We start from the raw sequence: 25,182 nt of genomic DNA, 5'->3' as shown, positions 1-25,182 counted from the left end.
ATGTATCGAGTATTTTACCTAAATTTCCACCAATTTGTTTTAATTAACTGAGTGTCGAGATGAACTGTTATGTCTGTATGATGGGAGGCTGGCAGCAGGTTTTACGAGCTATAATATCATGGGAACTTGAATTGTAACGTCATGTATGGCCTAACCTTCCTAATATTCTCGGTAATATACTCATGATTTAGTTTTCTGCTCTAAAGATGTTGGACTTCCACTTTGTTTTGCTCATTTGGTTCACAAATTTGCCAAACTTCAAGGAGTTTTAAACTACAAATAACCTGACCACTAACCGAAAGGAATGTCTAATGCCTACTGCAGAGCAAACTCTTTTCTGCATATTCCTTTTTGATACCAGTTATAGAGAGTTCTGCTTGTACTGTCTGCAGGGGTTCATCCTGCTATTTCATTGTGCACAGACACATCATCCACAGCAATGTCATCACCACCGGCTGCGTCAGTTGATACCACAAGCGAAGGCACCACCAATCAAAGTTATTCCCGAAGCCTGTCAAAGAATCAAGATCCACGTGCAAAGAGAGGTGCCCCTCCCCGATCAACAGCATCTCCCCTTACATCGGGATCTGGCACCTGCCACTCCCCACGCGTTGCTGTAAGTACACCATATCATCCCCTGGGTAGACTGCTAGCTGTTTACTATTATCATGTATACTCCGTAGAGAACAGCAAAATAGCATCCGTGCTGATGTATCACCACGGGTTTTATCATTCACAGGCTGCTGATGCAGGGAGTAGGCATTAAGCAATAGACAAAAAACCACTTGGGTTGATGCAGTTTGGCTGTGTCACGGTTTAGACGGCCCTCGTCGAGCAAATTTTTTTTGATAAAGGGTGGATTTTATTGCCTCAAAATGAAGCATCAAAAGAATACAATCACACTGAGCACACACCCGGTCTCTGTATAACTAAGATGCACACAGCCAACACCAACACACGCACACAAAAACATGACAGCAAATAACAAAATCATGTAAGATCAAAGCTATGCATAGGCGAGGAGAAGAAAAAAAAACAAAGCGATCAAATCAGCATTAGGCAAACTACACCAATGGTCATATCCGCACCAACCATGTCATGACACCACACGGACGCCGTGATTCTTCAACAACAACGCCTTCAAGAAGGAAATAACGCTCAAGCGTCACCATCACCGGATTCAACCAATGAAGGTCAGAATCTAGGTTTTCACGAATCAGTCTGAGCATATCTATGCAATGCCTTCAACAAGGTAACGGCGTAAAAACGTCGTCATTGCCAAGTATAACCAACTCGGGCCAGACCTAGGCTTTCATCCTGGAACTCAAGACCGGGTGCTCGAGTAGCACCACCATGGAGTCACAAGTGTTGCCACCACCACTTTTCCATGATCCCAATAGCCACAAGCGATGCACGATCACCACCACTACACAATCATCCCTCTGCGTCAAACTGTTGTCCATACTTTGCATCTCCCCGTCGAAAATCAACCACCGGATCCGGAGGAAGAAACCTCACGAAGACCTTTCGGTGGCCACCACAATCACGTCGGCCGCCATGCATCCTGATGAGAAGCCACACATAGGCCCGACTGCCGCATCCGGCAATGCCTACTCCGCGCCACACAGACCCACCATTACTACCGCCAACTCTTGATGTGCAACCATAGTGGTCATTGCTGAGATTAACTCCAACGCCTCGCCCCGCCATCCACCATGAGAGCTTTGCTCGGCAGCACACATGCAACGGCGAGGGGGGATGCATCGAGGAGACGAAGCTGGTGGCGTCGGCCTGATCGATGAGGAAATCCAGCCACCCCTTGCCTCCACCACCACCGCTCGATATTTTGGAACATCTCCCATGCCGCTTGACTCGAGGTTGGTGTGGAGGATGATCCATGGCTCCCTCGGCCAGCCCTTAACGAGATAGGCGCTAGGGAGATTGGTACTGGCGGCGGCTTGGAGATGGTGTTTTCGATCTGGAGCTCGATTGCAACGCCCCGGATACAACTTTTCATATTTGTAACTCCGACTCTTGCCTTTTTCGGAGATGCGATATGTTATTCCTTCGTGGTTGGGTTTTTGTCTTTCGTTTTGCATTTTGTTCATGTCATGCATCTCATATCATGTCATCATGTGCATCTTTGCATTCGTGTTTGTCTCATGCATCCGAACATTTTCCCCGTTGTCCATTTCGCAACCCGACACTCCCACATGCACCCGGGCACCCCTCTTGTCTCTTTTCGTGAGCGGGTGTTAAACATTCTTGGAATAGACTGAGATTTGCCAAGTGGCCTTGGTACATCACTGGTAGACCGCCTGTCAAATTTCGTTCCATTTGGAGTCTGTTTGATACTCCAACGGTTAACCGGGTAACCGCAAAAGCCTCTCATGTGTTGCAGCCCAACACCCCTTCAAAACGGCCCAATAACCCATCTAAACCATCTCCATGTCCTCCGTCGTTGGATCACGATCGTGTGGCGAAAACCGCACCTCATTTGGACACTCCAAACTCCCTCTATCTATAAATATGTGATCCCCTCCGAATTTTCGCGGATGAAACCCTAGCGTTCTTCCTTCTCGCGCAGCCGGACGCGTCCCTCCGCGCCGGACATGTCCGCCGGCCACCTCGCCCTGACCAACCACAAGCCGCCACGTCACCCCCGCCGCTCTCCTCCAACCACGCGCCGCCACGTGTCCCCGCCAGATCCCCACCGTGCCGCGGCCCGCGGAGCCCATCCAGGGCCCGCGCGAGCTCGACCGCGCCGCCGCCCGGCCCGAGCGCCGTTTGCCTGCGCGCCTCGCGCCCCGCCGCCCTTGCGCCGCCGCCCGGCCTCCCGCCGGCGAGCTCTGCCGGAGCCGCCTCGCCGCTGTCACCGCCTGCCGGCGCCCGAGTGCCCATCGCCGGAGACCAGCGACGCCGCCGCCCTGCCAGGTCGCTGCCTCCCTTCCCTCTCCTTTCTCCTCCATCTACCTCTCTCTCCCTCACTACCTCGCCGGCGCATGCAGGAGTTCGCCGAAGTCGCCAAATCGCCGCTGTCCTCGTCCATCGCCGGATCCGGGGATCTCGCGCCCAGATCCGGCCTCCCTCCGTCCGGGAGCACCCATCCCCACCAGAGCCGGCCTCGTCCGTCGCCAAAGACCCCTCGCACCGCTCGCCGGAGTCCTAGCGTCACCGGCCTCGTCCCCGGTCTGGAGGAAGACGATGCTCGCGCGCCCAACCGCCTCCCCTCCATCGCCCTGGTGGGCCCCGAAGGCGGCCCAGTCCTTCCGGCCCATCTCACCTCTCCTCTCTGGGCCGAGCCCATCTGGTGAGCGACCCCCCTCCATTCTTTGCCCGGTGCACGCTTTAGCTATTCAGCGCCCGCCTATTTTTTTCAAAACGACTAAGTCCCGAGAATCTCAGTAATTTTCATGCCCTGTTCGACATATCATATCTCCGTGCTCGGTGGTCCAAATCATGCATATGATATGTAAAATTATTCGTCTCATTGAGCTCTTCATGTTGGAATCATTTCCATGCATGTTACTATCTGTTATGATGCCATTTTCATTGATGCAAGAGTGCTATAAAATGTTAACTGCTGTTACTTATCAGATCATGAGGTTTTGTCATTTTTGTTGCATTTGATGTGTGCATCGTATGAGCTTGAGGTCTACATGTGTTTTGAACTACATCATGCCATATTGACAGATGTGCTTGTCTTGTATTTTTGTGATCTATGTGGTGACTAGAACAAGCATGCAAACTAGGCTTCGTGATGTTGCTATTTCTAGAGATAGGATTTTTAAGTCTTTTTCCTGCTGTTATTTTGATGCCATGTAAACTTGATGCTATAGTGATATCCATGCTTATTTTGAGATACTTAATTAATGATGTTTTGAACATGTGGTTATGATCTATCAATCCATGCCCCTGTTTGCAATTATGGAGTTGCCTAGCATGTCTTATTCTTGCTTTATTTTTGCTATAAAATGTTCCTGGCAGAATGTTAGCATGTTAATCAATATTGCCATGGTTGTTGCTAGTGATGCATGCATCCTATGAACTTGATCTTGCCATGGTTAGCTTCATGAACATGTCATCTTGCTGTTGGTATGCTTATATTGTCATGCAATGCTTTGTGGTGAGTGGTTTGAGCTCGCAAAGTTGCCTCCATAAATCTGTTATGCCATGCTCTGTTTTTCTGCTAAGTCTGCAACTGTTAATAAAACTTGCTATGTTTATATGGGTGCCATCATATCTTCTGTGCCTTTTTGGCTCATGTTCAGTAAGAGACTTTTGTTCTATCTTCTATGCATTTAGTAGAATCATTTCGTGCCTTTGTTTTCTATGATATCTTCCTGTAGCATGTTGTTTGCTTGCTCTAAACATTGCTTCCTGATATTGTTTTTGACATGTTAGTATTTTCACTAAGTTTGTGAAGATGATATCTTTTGCACTTTTGCCATGCTTGTTTGAACCTGCTCTTGTGTGTTTTAGCCGTAGCTCAATGTTCATGTTTTGTCAGGCATCTCTTGTACATCATTGCTATATGCTTTGTTGTTATGTTGGAGTGCAGTAGTTTAGTTTCTTGTTGCATTCTAAATGGAATCTTGCTGTTAATCACAGTTTTGCGTCATTCTTGTGATGCTTGCCATTTGCAAACCGTGCACCTGTTTACGGTGATCTTTATATCGATTTCGACCGAAATTACCTCATCTTTCCAGCGACATACTTGGTTTGCCAAGTTGATGCCTTGATCATTCTTTCCCTTCCGGAGCTCGCATATGCATTGCATATCATATCTTGCATATCATGCCATGTATTGCATCATGTTGCTTGTGCATTGCACCGTGATTGATTGTTGGTCCTTTGCTTGTGTTCTTGTTTTGGGTAGAGCTGGGAGACGAGTACGTGATGAGGAACCTGTTGAGTACGCTTAGGAGGATCAAGCTTTCGACGACTCTGAGAACTTTGCAGGCAAGATGACCATACCCTCGTAATCACTTCTATCTTTGCTTGATAGTTGCTCGCTCTATCGCTATGTCGCGCTACCTACCATTTGCTATATCATGCCTCCCATATTGCCATGTCAAGCCTCTAACTCACCTTCCTAGCAAACCGTCGTTTGGCTATGTGACCGCTTTTGCTCAGCCCCTCTTATACTGTTGCTAGTTGTAGGTGAAGATGAAGCTTGTTCCGTGTTGGAACATGGATATTGTTGGGATATCATTATTCTATCTTATTTACTTTAATGCACCTATATACTTGGTAAAGGGTGGAAGGCCCGGCCTTATGCCTGGTGTTTTGTTCCACTCTTGCCACCCTAGTTTCTGTCATACCGGTGTTATGTTCCTTGATTTTGCGTTCCTTACGCGTTTGGGTGTTATGGGAACCCCTTGACAGTTCGCTTTGAATAAAACTCCTCCGGCAAGGCCCAACATTGGTTTTACCATTTGCCTCTCCACCACCTATACTTTTCCCTTGGGAGTCGCGCTCCCAAGGGTCATCTTTATTTTAAACCCCCCTTGGGCCAGTGCTCCTCTGAGTGTTGGTCCGGAACGAGCTGCCTGCGGGGCCACCTCGGGGAAACTTGAGGGTTGGTTTTACTCGTAGCTAGTCTCATCCGATGTTGCCCTGAGAGCGAGATACGTGCGACTCCTATCGGGATTTGTCGGCACATCGGGTGGCTTTGCTGGTTTTGTTTTACCATTGTTGAAATGTCTTGTAACCGGGATTCCGAGTCTGATCGGGTCTTCCTGGGAGAAGGAATATCCTTCGTTGACCGTGAGAGCTTGTGATGGGCTAAGTTAGGACACCCCTGCAGGGTTTGAACTTTCGAAAGCCGTGCCTGCGGTAATGTGGCAGATGGGAATTTGTTAATATCCGTTGGCTTGAAAGCCATTGATCTCCACACGTGATAGCTCGTTTCTGAGAACACTTTTTTAAAATAATTGCCGTATTACAAGTTTTTTATTTTTCCTGGGAACTTGGCCACATATGATGACGCAATGTGAAGGTTCTCCAATTTTTTTGATTTTTTTGAATTTTTTATGCCCGTTTCAAAATGCGGTCAAAACGACGGGAATGACCGTTCCTAGCTAGTGGTTGAATCTTGGAATTTTTTTGGTGTTTCTCTGATTAAATAGACACTTATGTACCTAGAAATGATTTTTGGAAAAAATAAATAGCAAACTATGAGGCAGCTGCAGTTCAAATTTGACCCGCTTCCAACTGAATCGACGGAAATTTGTCTTTTTCACGAGAGGTGGATCAAAACTTTTTACACCCCAACCATTTTGTCAATTGTGCATTAAATATGTCCTAGTATTTTATAAAAATGATTTGGTCCAATTTTGCAACAATTATTTGGGAGGTCCTTCACAAAAAACCCTCCTTTAGGCACTCAAAAAATGGAAAATTGTTTTTTCGTCCAAAGAAAATGAAAACTTCCTTAGGCAACATTGTTTGCCATTCCAATATGCACCCTTGTGCACAATATGAGATCATTTGAACAAACTATGCCATGAATGTGGCCATAAGATTGACCATTTGGCTTGAAAGCCATTGATCTCCACATGTGATAGCTCGTTTTCGAGGACACTTTTTTAAAATAATTGCCGTATTACAAGTTTATTATTTTTCCTGGTAACTTGGTCACGTATGATGACGCAATGCGAAGGTTTTCTAATTTTTTGATTTTTTTGAATTTTTTATGCCCGTTTCAAAATGCGGTCAAAACGGCGGGCTTGACCGTTCCTAGCTAGTGGTTGAATCTTGGATTTTTTGGTGTTTCTCTGATTAAATAGACACTTATGTACCTAGAAATGATTTTTGGAAAAAATAAATAGCAAACTATGAGGCAGCTGCAATTCAAATTTGACCCGCTTCCAACTGAATCGGCGGAAATTTGTCTTTTTCACGAGAGGTGGATCAAAACTTTTTACACCCCAACCATTTTGTAAATTGTGCATTAAATATGTGCTAGTATTTTAGCAAATTGATTTGGTCCAATTTTGCAACAATTATTTTGGAGGTCCTTCACAAAAAAACCCTCCTTTTGGGCACTCGAAAAATGGAAAATTGTTTTTTCGTCCAAAGAAAATGAAAACTTCCTTAGGCAACATTGTTTGCCATTCCAATATGCACCCTTGTGCACAATATGAGATCATTTGAACAAACTATGTCATGAATGTGGCCATAAGATTGATCATTTGGCTCGAAAGCCATGAATCTTCACACTTGATAGCTCGTTTTCGAGGACACTTTTTTAAAATAATTGCATTATTACAAGTTTATTATTTTTTCTGGTAACTTGGTCACATATGATGACGCAATGCGAAGGTTTTCCAAATTTTTGATTTTTTATGCCCGTTTCAAAATGCGGTCAAAACGGCGGGCTTGACCGTTCCTAGCTAGTGGTCGAATCTTGGAATTTTTTTGGTGTTTCTATGATTAAATAGATACTATTGTACCTAGAAATGATTTTTGGAAAAAATAAAGAGCAAACTATGAGGTAGCTACAGTTCAAATTTGACCCGCTTCCAACTGAATCGGTGGAAATTTGTCTTTTTCACGAGAGGTGGATCAAAACTTTTTACACCCAACCATTTGGTCAATTGTGCATTAAATATGTCCTAGTATTTTAGAAAATTGATTAGGTACAATTTTGCAACAAATATATGGTAGGTCCTTCACAAAAAAACTCATTTTGGGCACTCAAAAAAATGGAAAATGAATTTTTCGTCCAAAGAAAATGAAAACTTCCTTAGGCAACATTTGGTCAACTGAACATTAAACGACCTAAGATTTTATAAAATTGATGTGGCCCAAATTTGCAACAAATATTTGCTAGGTTCTTCATAAAAAAATCATTTTGGGCACTCGAAAAATAATTCTCTTACAGAAAACTTATTTCCGAGAACACTTTTTTTTTATGATATTTGCATTATTCAAAGTTTGTTCTTACTGAAAAGTAGGTCACACTTGGTGACACAACGCAAATTTTTTGATTTCTGTTTGTTTTTATAAATTTTCTAGGCCGTCAAATAGCAGACATGTTTTAACATCTTATTTTCAATTGATTATAACCAATTTAAATGGTCTTAAAATCATCAAAGGGGTACTGTGTTTTGATTGGTCCAAAACCATCTCACGCGGATCATGGATTAGCACCGTCGAATGCGCCTGGATCCAACGGCAGCCCCCACACCCCCCTCGTCGCTCTCCCCCTCCCTCTCATCCTCATCCACCCACGAAAACCTTAGCTCACTTATCCCCATCGCCGCTGCCGCTCCCGCTCCCTTTTCCCCCGCCGTCGCCTGTCTCCTCCCTCGTCCTCGTCTCGTCGCCGCCGCCGCCACCTCCTCCCTGTCCCCGGCCTCCTTTCCTCCCCGTCCCCGGCCACCCCCACCCACCACCTTCGACCTTGTCTCCGCCATGGACCCTCTCCCCTAGCCTTCACCCCCCAGACCCACCAGTCCAGGCACGGCCATGGCGTCGCGGTCGGCTTTCTTGCCGGGGCGCGCGTGCGTGCTTCACGCCGGCCACGGGCCTCCGGCAATTAGGACGGCGACGACGTCAACGGGATCATCGGGTCTCCGGCGGCTCGTTCCCCTCGCGCAACTGCTCCCCTCCTCCCCGCCCTCCCTGCGCTCCAGATCCGGCCCCGACGAAGCCATGGTGAGTCCTCTCGCGGCGTTTGGCCTCCCGGCGACGGCGGGGATCCGCTGCTGCAGCGCCTCTGCGCGGGGACCTGCGAGGCCGCGCCGTGGCTGCGGGACGCCTCCAGGAACTCGGCCCGCGACCTGCTCGCCTGGACCAAGCAGGGCAGCGGCCTCCGTGCCATCCTCGTCATCTCGGTGAGCCCCTGCTTTCCTTTTCTGCGCCATCGTCCCCCTGCTTTCCTTTTCCACACCATCCTCCTAAAAACCTGAAGATGCTCTTCAGGTAGTCGAAGGCTTTCCTTGTCCTCTGTGATTGATGATGATGCTAATGTGTGCTCTGCTCACAGTGTAAGTACATCCATTATCCGATTATTTGTCAGCTTCAGTCAACTACTCGACTGTTTGGTTCTCTCTCACTCATAGAATTGATGTGTTGCCTGATTGATTGCAGGCTCGCTCGACTTGCCTGTGTGTTCTCCACGGCCATTCTTTTGCAGAGCCTGGTAAGCTAGCTTCAGTAACTCTTGTTTCAGTTAATTACCCGCTGTCTGCGCTTCAGTAACTCTGAGATGAGACAGTCTGCTTTCACCTTCTATTCATTTCTACACTTGGTTCATGCCGTTACTCTGTCTATGCATTGTGGGAGCACTTGTGCTCAAGAGGCACTGGGTAGTGGCTGGCGTACCAAGCTGGGAGGATGAGAGAACCAAAGGAGGGGGAGGAAGTGGGTATGCACCTGTGTTTGATACAAGAGTTTTGCTGATTGAGTTTGCTGATTGAGTTCTGAGTATTACGCAACCCTTCTTTTCGTATGATAATTCTGGAAGTATCACAAAGACTTCTACGCTTTTGTCATGGTATTTTTCCATTGATGTTTCCTTGATGTGCATTAATATGCATAAAAGGGCGTATGCTAGTTCATTACTTGTCTGCTGATGCATTAGTTGTGCAGCTGCTTGTGTCTAGTGTCAGTGGCAATTCGAGCACTGTAATTCACTAAAAAAATGTGGTGTGACTGTGCTGCTCTAAAATGTTTTCCCTGTTTGCTTTTTTCCATTGGATACCATGTTGGTCTGCTAGTCTTAAACAAACAGAAATTGAGTTGCATGTCCAACACAACCACAGAAAGAAACACGAGTTCAAGATCGGCGACCAGTTTTTTCGGAGGCATATATAGTACTGCATTATAAATAAGTTTGTATGTCGTTGGTCTAATTAGTTTGTATGCTGCATCATATATAGTACTGCATATCATATATAGTACTGCTAATTAGTTTGTATGCTGTTGACTTAGCTTGACCCAGAACATATCATATAGTACTGCATTATAGTACTGCAAGATCGGTGAGAGAGAGGCATAGTCTAATTGCGAACCCATGTGTGTGCATTTCTGTCTTATTGGAATATGTTGAGTACATATTGGAATATGCTAAATGCTATTGCCTGATATAGTATAAGTATGAGCTACAGCTTTATGCATATTTGTTTTGTTATTTTTATAAATGATGATAGTTTGTGCAAGATGTTCACATGTTATTTTATTTTTTGACTAAATTCTCTTATGCCCTTGACTTAGCTTGACCCAGAACAGCAGCATCCTTGATGCGCGTACTGACCTTCACCTCATTCTTTCTCTCGCAGACTCGAAGGAGACCATACGCAAGGCACCTCCTCTTCGGTTGTGAGAGTGTCCAAGGGTCGTGGGTGCGGCTAATGCCTATGTATGTGGCCGCACTTGACACTGCCCTCTCTTTAAGGGCACATATCATTTTTTAACTCTGCTATCTTTTCCCAAGTCTTCATTATCTTTCCTAGCCTTGTACTGATATGTATTGTTTGATGCTAATTACCCAAGTTAGTGCATGATGTTAAGGATAACCAGAGAACACTTGCCTAAGTTTATAAGATATGACATGTGACAGCCCTAGCCTGCTAGCCTCGCAGTCGTAGCTTCACAAGCAACCCAGCATCCTCTCATCTTTCCTCAACCTATACATCTTTTATTCTTCAGATTTTCTTCCATTAAGCTACCGGTCTGATGGATGGTGCTTGCTGGCTTGCTGCTCTTTGAATGCTTGTGCTGCTGTACTGTGCTTCTCTAGTTGTTTGAATGCTTTTGCTGCTAGCCTGCTGGGCTGCTACTAGCTTGAATAAGTGTGCACTTGTGCTGCCGATTTAATGCTTATGCTCACGCTGCTATTGATTAATTGAAGAGAACCAACTCCAACAAGTGATAAGTACATGTTAATTATTATTAGCTTCAAAATCTGATCGATGCCTTCTTGCAATAACAATAAGCATGAGAATTTTTTGGTAGTTTCTATGCCACTTTTCTACTCTGATATTTTCTTGTGTGCTATACCAGAATTTATAATTTCCTGAGCAATGCACATGGATGATATCCGGAGCGGTCAAGAGGATGAGCTGATTTTTGAAAAAAAGTTTGAAGAGGTATCTACTGCCCTTTTGTTTTGGTGCTCATTCTTCTTAAACTGCTGATGCTTGAGGTGGTATTAGTGATGTTGAACTGATAGCCTTGCTATGAGTTGTTGATGTGAACCTGCAATGCAGGATGTACTGCAGGTGCATGTCCTTGTGGTACTATGAGATTTATTGGCTGTTTGGAGATGTACTGATATTGTGCCATGTATTTTATTATCTATATGATTACACATCAGTTTTACTATCAAAATATGAACTGTAGCAGTCACTATATTGGGTCGCTCTTCGGGTCACTTCTGGATGGTCTTGGTTAGAGTCTTGTTTAGAGTCTGGGTTGGCAAACATGAATAGTTTTACTTATTCTGTCTTCTATGAAAAGCACCTATCATATGTCTCAGAGACAAACTTGTAAATCATGCTTTCAATAACATCATGCTCTGACACCTTGCTCTTTTCGAGCTTTTCCTGAGATGTGTACGTATGCGTCCTGCATAATAAGTGCTTGTTCATTTTTGGTTTTCTCTAAACTGTGTTTGTATGATTGAGGGCAAATTTACTTGGTTCTTTTCTCTAAACTGTGCTTGGAACATTCATTTTTATGATCTAAAATTGCCTTCCTGTGATGATGCAGGTGCCCAGTTTGTGCTCGCTACCGAAGGAGCTCCATGTTGAAGAAGATTGAAGACACTTGTAGAGCTATAGGGTTAACACCAGGGCACCGTATCACGTGTAGAGCTTGTATATGTTAGAGCTTATTATGTGTAGAGCTTGTAAAGTATATGTTATTTGTACAATAGGAGCTCTGTACTGAATCTGGCTGATAATATTTGGAGTATTATGTGTGTGTTTTGTTTGTGCCAATTTAAATACTGGTTATTTATTTACTGTTAAATTGAAATATGAAGAATATGAACTTGCTAGCTAGGACCCCCGTACCTGAACCTGACATCTGAGACCCATTTGACTAGTGGACCTTTTTTATATTACAAAAAAACTAAAACTTTCTAGCAGAAAAGGCCACGGCCCCAAAATGAGAAGGCTTAATTGTTGGGCTTGGCCCATCTACCTAGCCAAAATTAATATGAGAAGAAAACACAAATAGGCCGAATTGTTGGGCTAGGCCCATGTAGAAAATCGAATTGGACCGGGCTGAATCTTGTGCCACATCAGATTGCCACGCTGGATGCCAACGTGGCCTGGGGAGGTTGCTAGTGATCAAAACGCCACAGTAGACGTATTTTGGTCATAAACGTCTACGACCATTCCAGAAGAAAGGTCGCTATAGTCAGTTTACGACCGTCAGCTTTTGACCTTATGTTTTTGGTCATAAAAAGGTCACAAATTGAAAACAGTGACCATTCAGTGACCAATAGTGCTGGTCACAAGTTGACATATTTCTTGTAGTGATATGTCTTCTGATTCTTTTCGTGCTGTCTTCTCTCCGACCTCTTGATTCGCCTGTTAATATTCTTACCGCCGATGGAACGCCTCTTCCTGTTTCTAGTCGTGGTATTCTTTCCACTCCATGTTTTCTGTTCCCAGTGTTTCACATGTTCCTCGCCTTACCATGAATCTTTCTTCCACTGCCCAACTTACTGATTCTGGTTGTCATGTCATTACTGATTCTGACTCTTGCTCCATTTAGGATCATCACACCAAGGCTTTGGTTGGTGCTGGCACCGGGCGCCGTGAGTCAGAGGGCCTTTGGGAGGTTAACTGGCTCTGTGTTCCTTTCGCTGCCACCACTTCTGCCAGCTCTCATGCTCTTGCTGCCTCTTCATCTGCATCCTTCCAGCAGTGGCATCATCGCCTTGGTCACATCTGTGGCTCTCGCTTGTCTTCTTTTGTTCGTCAGGGCCTCCTAGGGTCTGTATCTGGAGATGTTTCTTTACATTGTAATGGTTGCAGACTTGGCAAGCAGACCCAGTTACCTTATCCTACTAGTGAGTCGGTACCTCAACATCCCTTTGACTTAATTAGTTCATTCCGATGTCTGGGGTCCTGCCCCCTTTGATTTGAAAGGTGGTCATCGCTACTATGTTTTGTTTATTGATGATTTCTCTCGCTACACTTGGCTCTACCTCATGAAATCTCATAGCGAGGTTCTCTCTATATACAAATGATTTGCTGCCATGGTTCACACCCAGTTTTCCACGCCTATTCGCATTTTTCGTGCTGACTCCGCTGGGGAGTTTATCTCCCAGCTGTTGCGTGGTTTTCTCGCGGAACAGGGTACTCTGGCTCAGTTCTCTTGTCCTGGTGCTCATGCTCAGAATGGCGTTGCGGAATGTAAGCATCGTCATTTGCTTGAGACGGCTCGTGCGCTGATGATTGCCGCTTCCCTTCCTCCACACTTTTGGGCTGAGGCTGTTTCTGCATCCACCTACCTCATCAACATTAAGCCATTGACTGCCCTGCAGGGTGGTATTCCTATGGAGTATCTCACTGCTCGTTCTCCTGACTACTCAGCCCTTCGTATGTTTGGATGTGTGTTCTATGTCCTTCTTGCCCCGCGAGAATGCACCAAACTGACTGCTCAGTCGGTTGAGTGTGTTTTCCTTGGCTACAGTGATAAGCACAAGGGCTATCGCTGTTGGGATCCTATTAGTCGTCGCTTGCGCATCTCGCGTGATGTGACCTTTGATGAGTCCCGCTCTTACTACCCACGTCCTTCTTACTCGAGTTTCTCTGTGGACGATATTTCTTTTCTTCTTCTCCCCAATACACCTTGCCATGTGCCTCATGTTGCACCTCTTCCTCCTGCCCCTCTCATTCCTCCTCATTCACCACCGACACCATCTTACCCATCCTCCTTCCACCTCTCCACCATTATCTCCAGTCCGTCGCCCTCTCTCACCGTTTCCTCTCCACTATACTCGTCACCCTCGTTCTGAGGATGTTTCTCTTGACACGCCTTCCACCTCTGGTGCACCTCCCTTCACGCCTCCCCCGGTTCATAACCTCCATGCTCGGCCTCGCCCCTCGCCTGATCGCTACTCTCCTGATTAGTACGGTCTCTCTGTTATTACCGAGCCCACTTCCTATCGGACTAGCCTGAATGGCAGCTTGCGATGGCCGAAGAGCTTGCTGCCCTTGAGCGCTCTGGCACATGGGATCCGGTTTCCCTCCCTTCCGGTGTTCGTCCCATCAGCAGCAAGTGGGTCTACAAGATTAAGACTCGCTCTGATGGTTCTCTTGAGCGCTACAAAGCGTGTCTTGTGGCCCGTGGTTTTCAGCAGGAGTAGGAACGCGATCATGATGAGACATTCGCTCCTGTGGCCCACATGACCACTGTCCGCACTCTTCTTGTTGTGCCTTCTGTTCGTCATTGGTCTATCTCTCAACTTGATGTTCAGAACGCCTTTCTCAATGGCGAGTTGCGTGAGGAGGTTTATATGCAGCCACCACCGGGGTACTATGGTTCTGATGGTATGGTCTTAGACTTCGCCGCTCCCTCTATGGTCTTAAACAGGCCCCTCACGCCTGGTTTCAGCGCTTCGCCTCTGTGGTGATTGCCGCTGGTTTCTCGCCAAGTGATCATGATCCTGCGTTGTTTGTTCACACATCTCCTCGTGGTCGGACTCTTCTCCTTCTCTATCTTGATGACATGATCATCACTGGTGATGACTCTGACTACATTGCCTTTGTTAAGACTCGCCTTCGCGACCAGTTCCTTATGGCTGATCTTGGTCCACTTCGCTATTTTCTTGGGATTGAGATCTCCTCGACCTCTGATGGCTTCTACATCTCCCAAGAAAAATATATTCAGTATCTTCTTGCTCGTGCTGCTCTCGGTGATGAGCGCACAGTTGTGACTCCTATGGAGCTCAACGTTCAGCTTCGTGCCACTGATGGTGACCCTCTTCCTAATCCCACTCACTATCGTCACCTTGTTGGCAGTCTTGTCTATCTTGCTGTTACGCGTCTTGACATCTCCTATCTTGTCCACATCTTGAGTCAGTTTGTTTCAGTCCCCACCTCTGTCCACTATAGTCATCTCCTCTGTGTTCTACGATACCTTAGTGGCACGATCTCTCAGCGCCTTTTCTTTCCCCGCTCCAGCTCTCTTGAGCTCCAGGCCTACTTTGATGCTACCTGGGCTAGTGATCCCTCTGGTCGACGCTCGCTGTCTGCTTATTGTGTCTTTCTTGGTGGCTCTCTCATTGCCTGGAAGACAAAGAAACAGACCGCAGTTTCTCGCTCGAGTACAGAGGCTGAGTTGCGAGCCATGGCTATGTTGACGGCTGAGGTGATCTGGTTACGGTGGTTACTTGAGGATTTTGGTGTGTCTGCTACTACCTCGACTCCCTTACTGTCAGACAGTACCGGTGCTATCAGTATTGCGTGTGACCCGGTGAAGCATGAGCTCACCAAGCACATCGGTGTGGATGCCCACTTCGTGCGTGCTGCTGTGCAGGATCAGACTCTCGCTCTTCACTATGTGCCCTCTGAGTTACAGTTGGTTGACTTCTTCACGAAGGCACAGACTCGAACGCAGCATGGCTTTTTCCTCTCCAAACTCAGTGTTGTTGATCCGCCATGAGTTTGGGGGGGGGGTGTTAGATGTGTATATTCTCTGTTTGGTATGTCCCCATTGTATAAGGGATTTTCTGCACTTCACTACACATGTATATGTAATGGCCTTTGGCCCTCAGTAAAGTTAGTTGCTCACTTATCTAACAAACGGGTCTATTTCTGATGCCAAGGGACTATTAGAAGTGGTACCAAAAACCGAAATACAATACGAAAACGAGGACTTGGATCCTAAGCAGCTGGTCAAGGACATTACTAAATCAAGTGCGGAGGCCAATGCAAGGGGTCATTAGTTCAATGCTCCATCACATGGCTAATCAACTTGATGACTCCCAACGCTCCATTAGTTCCTCCGCTCGCCTTCTCCATAGAACATTAGTGAGCGGGTGTTAGATCTCTTCATCTTTGCGACTACGTGTCTCTGCTATTGTGTGAGGTGAGTACCTGCTATTTCACCATATTTATGCCCATTTTTCTTGTTATAGCTACCTTGTTTCTTCCATTGCGACTTTGATTTTACGACATTTTCTTGCATCTCATGTGAGACATAGTGGTCTAGTCTAACTTAGATGTTTAGATTCAAAAATCACAATGGAAACAACAACAAAATGAAATGCACAGGTAACGGAAGGAATGAACTTTGTTTGCTTGCTTTGTATATATAACTGTATTGCCTTGTTTGCTTTAGTCTTTAGAGAACATGGTTAGAACTTAGAAGAGAAGTATTTTGGACAGCAATTAATTCTGCTTCACACCTTGAAAGTTGCTGGCAATGGATCCAATCCAAGACAACTGGATGACAAACATCACAAGTTCACAACTGCATGCAGCAAACACAAGAACACATAAATCACATTAAAAAATCACAAAAACCGCAATCCAACCATGCAAAATTCTCACCCAACATCAGAAAAGAAGACACCAGATCCACCTTCACGCTGCCCATACTCACATCTACCACCTCAGCTGTTCTTGCTCCCGTACCCACCGTCTCCTTGCCCACGGATCCACATCCATTGGCTACATATGTAGTCATTCCCCCCACTTCATTAACCTAATAATGCCGCAGCCGCACTGCCAGAGCCAAACTGTGCAGTATTAGGTGAAAGTTCATTACCAAGTTAAAAAACACTTGCTGTTGAAAGTTCATTACCGGGCTAAACTCTGCAGTACTAGGTGAAAGTTGATCATCTAGTTTTTCCATCAAAGTAATTGTATTATTCATAGTTAAAACTTGAATCATGTATTATGTTTTCCTCTTTCCATGCAGAAGGCGACTCCTTCATATTTTTACATTTTCAAGTGCTATAGTAGTATATCTATTTTGCAATGGCCATGTAGGCGCCAAAGCCATTCGACCGAGGTCAAATAGAGTATATATAACAGCAAACCCAAAATAGCATCTTAAAAAAAAGGAAAAGGAAACCCAAAATAGTTGGTTTGAACATGTTACTGCATGTTGCCATTCAGCTAATCCACAGGTCATTATCTGGACCTGGTTTCTTTATTCGAAGGGCTGCTGTTCATTAATTGATTGGATCTAGCTAAACCCAACTAGTTAGTTGCAAAATTGATCTTTGAGGGATAAGTTTTTATAATGAATTAATCACACATACAAAACTAGGACTATGGGGGCCAGGTCAAAATTAAGGGCCAAAGCCCATGTTCCCATCCTAGCTCATTGAAAATGAAAGGCAGTCTGATCCAGCAGGTCATCATGGTTTTCATTATTGATCGTAATAGCGTGCGGTGGCACTCAAGGTTCCATCTTAATTATGGGGAATCAACTGTTACTTGCCAAAAAATGAGTGCTACAACAGTAATGTGTATCAGTAGCTTACTGAATGGGTACACAAAACTAGGACATTATTCTTGTATTTTTTTTAAGTACTAGACCATGACCACGTTTCACGGAGTCTGGAACTCTGGATCAGGTCAAGTTCACTATTGAATGAAGATGCCATCAACGTGCTAATCAACTACTTCCTCTGAAAACTAATACTCTCTTCGTCTGAAAAAGCTTGTCCCAAGATTGTCCCTCAAATAGATGTATCAAGCGCTAACTTGGTGCTAGATACATTCATTTGTGGAACAAACTTTTTCGGACAGAGGGAGTACATACTAAGATAGTGACCTAAAATGTCTTATATTAGTTTACAGAGGGAGTACTACATAAATCATCTTATAATTACTAAATGATTGAGTACTTAATCTTTTGGCACTAGTTCAGTGGGCACCCAAATTTTGTCTCACCTCTGCATGCAGAAGTGGACAGGCTGGGGCCTGTACTAATTTTTGTGGATCGATGTACTGGCAGCTCCTCGATCCATGTTGGGTTTTCTTTACTAGTATGAAGCAGGTCAGTTTTTTGGTAGATGAAAAGGGCCAAAGCCCCTTCTCTTTGAAAACCAAACACAGTCTGATCAGGCCAATTTTTTTATTGGATCAGTTGTGGATCTCGATAGCTGTCAAAGGCGTGCTGCCGCGTTAAAGGTTCCATCAAAGGGCTAATATCAAATGATCTATATGCACAAATGTCTAGACAAATTAAGCTACCAATATCAAAGGGTTGCGTAGACTTTATAACTGCAGCTAGCTTTCGCCCCAGTAATGTGTTTAAGCAACATTTGAGTGCTAGAGGGAAATGTATCTGGAAATGGCGGGCGTAGCTAATTAATAGAATCAGCTAATATTCTCTGTCTCTAGTTAGCAGTCGACCCCATCATCCCTCAATTCTGATTGTGGAGACTCTAGCCAAACAAAATGGGCTATATTTCTGATCAAAAGGCAACATCTTAATCTTGTAGCTCATCCTTCCACACCGATCTAAGACAACTAATATTCATTACAGAATAAGCATGAGGAGGACTGCTAGACCGCATTTATTTTACGAAGTCAGGTCAAGTTTTATACTACTAGTAAAGAAAAGTTCCCCTAATATGGCCACTGAGTATTGATTAAAAGTTCCCCATTACATGCCTAATGAAATGATACATGCACAAATTAACTCAAACTGAACTGGCGCGTTGACTTCCCACTCCTTAAGCTGTTGCCATCCGCTCGCATGGAACACTAGTGTGGGGTGTGCCTGCTAGCTGTTCTCTTCATTGTGCCACTACGTTCATTCTCTCTGCGGTTGTCTGAGCGAGGTGTGTACTTCTACGCCGACGAGATTAATCATGCCTAAGGATGTCTTTTTGTTTCGTTTTGACTGTAAATGGCTTGTTTCTTCCGTTGCTGACTAGTTTGTTGTTTAGGGAATTTTCTTCCATTGTTAGTTTGATTTTGATGGAATTTTCTTGCGCCCCCCTTGACTTGAGCCCCGCAAACGCCATTGACTGTTTGTCACGACCTCGCAACGAACTGCCACCACCTCCACCCTCTCCCTACCCATTAGCTGAGGCCGCCTGCTACTCATCCTGTCATGGGCGTTGCCTTCTCTTCTTCCCCATCGCCAATGCAAGCTATTCTTCCTCCTTTTACGCGGTGCAGTCATGATGTTAGGCCCGGATCAGTCGGCAACCCAAATGTGTCTCAATTTTGCACAGAGTGGTCAGGCTGTGGATTGTTGTACTCCTACTAGCAGCTAGCTTCTCCGTGTCGGGTGTTCTTTACATATGTGTGCATTTACGGTCAATAAAGCTAGTAGTTCATTGGTTATTTTTCACTATATTATAAGCATAGATATCCCCATTGGAAGAGAATTAAGCAGCAGCAAATCTAGCTAGCTAGCTAGCATTTATCTTCTCCATTGGAGTACCCCATTCACTTTCCTTTGTAGCCAAGTGCGTTACTTAGTATTTCATCGAGTTAATTTATTCTTAAATTTGCTATAACTACCCCGTTTTCTGTTGCTACCATTTTGAATAATTTTGCGGAACCTTATTGCAAGTAGAATTAATGTTGGCATGATTTACAGATTTCCTCTTCAAAACTAGCGGCTACTCATTTACCTATCATTGCATTTGTTCCCATTTTTCGCCTCCTGCAGTTAAATCAGAATATAGATGGAAGATAATACATCAACAACTAGTTCATTGGAAGGACGACGTGAAGAGCTATGGATGGACCAACACCTCCTGGAAGCAGCCACATCCGGGGATTCCGCATTAATGAAGGCCATGGAATTGCAGAATCCAAGCATGCTTCTTAGAACAACTCCAGCTGGGAACACCTGTCTTCACATATCGTCCATCCATGGCCATGAGGCATTTTGCATGGATGTGGTGGCCCTGGAGGCGTCTCTTCTCACTACAGTAAACTTGGATCGAGAGACGCCACTTCTCGCGGCGGTGAAAAGTGGATTTGTCATCTTGGCTTCCGTTCTACTCCGATTGTACCGTGAACGGCGATTGAGCAAGGCAATCTTGGAAAAAGACATTGATGGCTGCAATGCACTGCACCATGCCATTCGCAGTGGCCACAGGAAGCTTGCGCTGGAGCTGATAGAAGCAGAGCCGGCTCTGTCGACACATGTGAATAGAATGAACGAGTCACCCATGTATATCGCAGCGATGAGGAATCTTACTGATATTTCAGAGAATTTACTTGAAATTCCTGATTCTGCTCATATGGGACCATGGGGCCAGAACACATTGCAGGCTGCTGTGAAAAATGGAAACGCAGGTGGGACTGAACCAGTGTGTGCATGTATATATTTCCCGAGTTTGGGACTGTAGCAATTGTCCATTGATGCCCTACAACCGCTGTGTGGGTGCATGTGGTTTCGTAGCATGGTTGCCTGCTCATCTCTATAGTACAACGAGATGCCGAATTATTGTTTACTCTTGGTATTTTGTTGCTCTATTCCTTTTCGAATTTTTTTTATTGCTCTATTAGTTTACAACCGGGAAAAAGAATTTGAATCTACGGTATTATCTAGCGCACGGTACATTGATGTTCTAGAACTATTTTAATATACCGTTACTAGTCCTCACAAGGACTATCACCATCCCTTTGGTAATTAACCGTTGTTCATGTACTGATTTCTTTTCAGGTTTGGCTAAGAGAATTATGGAAACACGTCCTGGGCTGGCCAAAGAAGCCGATAACAATGGGTGTACTCCACTAAGTTCAGCTGTATACCGTGGCCTGGTTGACGTGGCACGAGTATTGCTGGAACATGATTGCTCTTTAGGGTATGAGGTGCCAAGTAATGGTAATCCTTTCCTTAGTTGTGCTGCATATGAAGGTCACCTCGATGTTGCTCAAGAGCTTCTTAAACACTGTCCTGATACTCCTTACCGTTCAACACAAGATGCCTGTTGGACATCCCTCCATGTAGCTGTATACGATGATCAAGTGGAGTTCACAGAATTCATTTTGAGGACCCCACAACTTCGGAAACTCATTAACATGCAAGACTCCAACGGGAAAACTGCTCTGCATTTGGCAGTAGAGAAGTTCAATCCTAAAATGGTTGTTGCTTTGCTGTCTCACGATGATATAGACACAACTGTGCTTGATAACAAAGGTGTTACACCAGCTTGGGTATTAGCTCACGTCATTGATCATGCCAAGACTTTAAACTGGGTATGTATATTATCAATACACACGCACGGTTACAAATAAGAAAAAAGAAACTACTTTACTATATTGTGCTGAAAGCAACTCACCATAGAACCATCAATGCCGCAACATACAAATGTTTTTCTAGTCCACTATTTGGCTCTGTTCTAAGTCTAATAGTGATATAGAAAACTTTATATTAAAAATTGAAATTTTGTTTATAAATGTATATACTCCCTCCGTTCCAGAATGTACCATAATGTAGTGCGTATAGATTTTATTAAAAGTCCAACTTTGAAAACTTTGACCAAGTTTTACAGATAACTATTTATATCTACATACAAAATATATAAAGTATGAAAGTTCATTTTGTAACGAATCTAATGATATAGTGTTAGCATTCTAGATGTAAATGTTTTTCTTGATAAATTTGGTCAAAGTTTGTGATGCTTGACTTTTTAAAAAATCTATATGTACTACATTATGGAACAAAGGGAGTAACATATTTGTACTTCCCTATTTCCAATATTGTCAGCCACTTTGCTTATCAGTTTAAATATATGCTCAAATTTAATTTTTGTTCACTTTTTCTCAATACTATAGATCCATGTAATAGAATTGCTAAGCTCTGTTATTACACTATGATCTCCATCTTCGCCTTCTTTGAATATATGCAGAATGAAGTGAGCATGCTTATGGTGAGAGCTGATCCCCGAGATGCCAACACTCTTTATAATCTTCACACGCAAATCAAACACAAAGCGACCTTGGAATCAAGGAAGGAAGCGAAGTCACTAACTCAAACATACACAAGTAACACTTCGCTAGTGGCGATCCTCATCACGACAGTCACCTTTGCCGCTGCCTTCACCCTGCCAGGAGGATACAGCAATGACGCCGGAAGTGAGGGACTTCCCATCATGTCTAGGAAGTTTGCATTTCAGACATTCTTGATTTCTGACGTCTTAGCAATGTGCTCCTCGTTTGCTGTCGCCTTCATATGCATCATAGCAAGGTGGGGAGATTATGAGTTCCTGATTTATTACATATCCGCCACTAAGAAGCTCATGTGGTTTGCATACGTGGCAACAACTACGGCTTTTTCAACTGGTTTGTACACGGTGCTGGCTCCACATCTCCATTGGTTGGCTACTGCAATTTGTCTTGTGGTGGCTTTGTTGCCTATTCTCACGAAACTGTTGGGCGAATGGCCAGTTTGGAAGCTCAGATTACGGTTGGGTAAAGCTTTCAACTCAGACCTCCTTGATATGGTGTGACCTCAACAATTCAACTTATGGTTATGCTTTCTGATAATACTTTGCAATATGTAATCAACATTGTTTGACCGACTACTCGTTTTGTTAACTCATTGGTACAAAATATTACTACAATTCTTCAATTTGTTTCAAACTTGGGAGAAACTATTATACTCTTCTTGTGTTCTACTCAAATCTTATGCATTGATTCCATCTCTCTAGAGATGATTCATGGCATCTGCAACGGCAATGGCCTCTTTTTGCCATAGGCATGGTGCATTGCAGCATCACATCAAACCATCAGCAGGGACAACAAAACGGTATTTCTCACCAACATTTCTTTGAAAAACGGCAAGGTTTAGCCATTGGGAAACCAAGGATGACTCGCAGGTCAGAGAAACCGACACAACAGACTGAGCGACAAACAACACTGAAGAACCGACCACCTAACCGACAGAGAAACCAACACCACATGAGCCAAAGAGGACACAGTAGGGACATGGTAAACTGATCTGGTATGAGGTAGACAACGACCTCAAGCACTGTCCACCACCTTCTTCTTCCATACCCGCCACTCGTGTGTGAGTGCTTAACACTAAAACCCATGCTGGGCTGGTCAGAGATGACATCCGGATGCTAAGAGCAACTCCAACGCGGTGACCCATTTCATCCGCCGCCATCCGTTTGGGTCGCTGTGGACAAAAGTGCTAGCCCAACGTGTTGACCCATTCTCAAAAGGCGTCTATTTCGCGTCCGCACAGACCCATTTCCTGCCCAAATTTAGGCCTGAAATGCGTCGGCGTGGACGCAAGACGAACACGCCACGCGTACTCTAGTTGTCTGCCACGTCCCCGCATGGCGGCCAGTCAACTACCTCCCGCGTCTTTATTAATGGTGACCGCAGAGCATGAGCCCACGCGTCAGCGACGATGGGCGACCTTTTTTAATCCGAGTGTGTGTGTGTGGGGGGGGGTGGCGTCCTCATCCTCTTCCAACCTCCCGTCCCCACTTAGCCACACTTCTGCTCCCCCTTAGGAGACAACCCTAGCCACCATTCCACGCGCCACCATGGGCTTCTTCGCCGGCAAGAATAAGGGCTAGGCCCCGACTTGCCTTTCGCGTGCGCTCCCCCCGCCTCTTTCGGCGACCGCCTGCCTGACGAGGCAACAAATAAGTGTCCCAGTGCACCAGGCGAGGTGGCATTGAGAGCACCCCGTCCCCATCCCACACCCCGACGTCACCATGCCACATCACTGGCATTTGGATCCGGATTGGATCCCAGTGTCGGCGGTGCCGCGGACGACGCGGGCGCACTCGGTTGAGGTGCTGTGCCGGCGGCAGTAGGTGACGCCGACAGCGCCTCAACCCCGTCACGAAGCAGACTCTCCCGATTGGGAGGTCTAGTTCGCCCTCAAGCACGAGGAGCAGCACCGGCTCGGCGTCGAGCACGTGTGGAGGAGGAGGCCGCCTACCAAGCGCCGTTGGCGGTTGCCCTCCATAAAAGCGAGGAGGAAGAGCGGCACAAGGTGGCGGAGGAGGCGGTGTACCAGGCACGCCTATCGGAGGCCATCGCGCTCTCCGCTCCCGGTGACTGCATCATGTCGCCGCTGATGCCACCGTCCCCCATCAAGACCGAGCGGTAGACATGGGACGGGATGGTGCGTGAGTGGTTCAGCGTGCCACCCGTCTGGTATGGGACGACGCCGGCGCGGGAGAAGATGTACCTCGAGCTCCGGCGGCGGCACTGGCTGGCGAGCCTGCCGCGAGGGCGAGTGGCTCAAGCAGTGCAACCGCGACGAGGAGCGGCACGAGGCAGAGGAAGAGGAGCATCATGCCCGCGCTGCCCAGTCGGCTGGGATCGCGCTGGTTCAGGAGGACGTCGCCACAACCTGGGGGACGGTGTTCCCCTAGGCTGGCCCGGCTCCGACGCTCATCGACCTTACCAGCCCCGATGACGACGACAAGGATGCCTAGGGTAGCCCACCTCTTCCTAGTTTGTAGTTTTTATGAAATGTAATTATTTAATGTAATGTGGACTCACAGACTCTGGCCGGCCTTTGTGGCCGGCATTTATGTTAAATTAACGTTTTTTTTTAATTTTTAAATATTTGCGTTATTTATTTTTTCGCACGACGTCAAAAAATAGGTAGGGCCAGTTTTGGACGCAAGCGCCGACCGAAATGCGAAAGCGGACATGTGTGTCTGCTGGGCTGACCCAAATGGACGAAAAGCGGACAAAATTGATGTCCGTTTGGGTCGGCAGGTTGGAGTTGCTTTAAAGTCGGCTTTGGACGAGTAATGTCCACAGCTCGTGATTGTGGCTGTTAGCTGTGTGTATGCTGAGGGTTTTGTGTTTTCCTTTGTGGCCCTGTAATTCCCTTGTACTGGTTTCCCTCTTCTGTAATGCAAAAGCGGTGGCCTCCCTGTCCCTGAAGGAGTATACTGGCCCACAGCTGCTTCCACTGCACGACATGGATGAAGCCGCGCAGAGGACGTGCACCAATGGGCAGTGCCTCACCTTGTCTTCTCTGCCAGCCATTGGGCGTGCCAGTAAAGCGTGCAGACACAGGGTACGGACGTGCCACTTATCTATCTTGTTGCTTTATTTGGTGTACGGATTGTATCCTTAGCTCGACTAGAAGTGTGCGCACGCGTTGCCGCGCCGTTTGTCTCTCCACGATCTCTTTGTCCTCGTCGAAACTACATTATTTACTCGTGCATATAAACATAAGCAATGATTTTGTCCTCGTCACAACCTCCTCGATCTCTTTCCGTGGTGGCGCAGGAGGGCACAA

At 45.7% G+C, this 25,182-nt stretch overlaps 1 protein-coding gene and 1 pseudogene across 2 annotated transcripts; one reads left to right on the top strand and one right to left on the bottom strand.

Annotated features, from left to right (window-relative positions):
• Window positions 1–13,943: 13,943 nt before the first annotated feature.
• LOC147982507 (uncharacterized) lies at window positions 13,944–16,659 on the bottom strand (annotated as a pseudogene).
• LOC125546346 (protein ACCELERATED CELL DEATH 6) lies at window positions 15,928–22,576 on the top strand. Of its 2 annotated transcripts, none has more exons than XM_048710590.2 (4): window positions 15,928–16,059; window positions 19,615–20,249; window positions 20,620–21,155; window positions 21,809–22,576. In XM_048710590.2, exons 2-4 carry the CDS (start codon window positions 19,631–19,633, stop codon window positions 22,406–22,408), a joined length of 1,755 nt encoding a protein of 584 aa, XP_048566547.2. In that variant the 5' UTR covers window positions 15,928–16,059; window positions 19,615–19,630; the 3' UTR covers window positions 22,409–22,576. The 2 variants fall into 2 exon arrangements, with proteins under 2 accessions (XP_048566547.2, XP_048566548.2); XM_048710591.2 differs by lacking the exon at window positions 15,928–16,059 and adding an exon at window positions 18,652–18,772.
• The last annotated feature ends 2,606 nt before the right edge of the window (window positions 22,577–25,182 follow it).

This window comes from Triticum urartu, chromosome 3A (assembly GCF_056163025.1).
Source record: "Triticum urartu cultivar PI428250 chromosome 3A, HENAU_Tu73, whole genome shotgun sequence".
NCBI lineage: Eukaryota > Viridiplantae > Streptophyta > Magnoliopsida > Poales > Poaceae > Triticum > Triticum urartu.
This window is presented reverse-complemented; position numbering and strand designations above follow the sequence as displayed.

Coding starts and splice junctions, on each gene's coding strand:
- LOC125546346 (XM_048710590.2), top strand. CDS start 19,631: ATGGAAGATAATACATCAACAACTAGTTCATTGGAAGGACGACGTGAA. Junction 20,250..20,619: donor TGTGAAAAATGGAAACGCAG/GTGGGACTGAAC, acceptor ATTTCTTTTCAG/GTTTGGCTAAGAGAATTATG. Junction 21,156..21,808: donor ATGCCAAGACTTTAAACTGG/GTATGTATATTA, acceptor GAATATATGCAG/AATGAAGTGAGCATGCTTAT.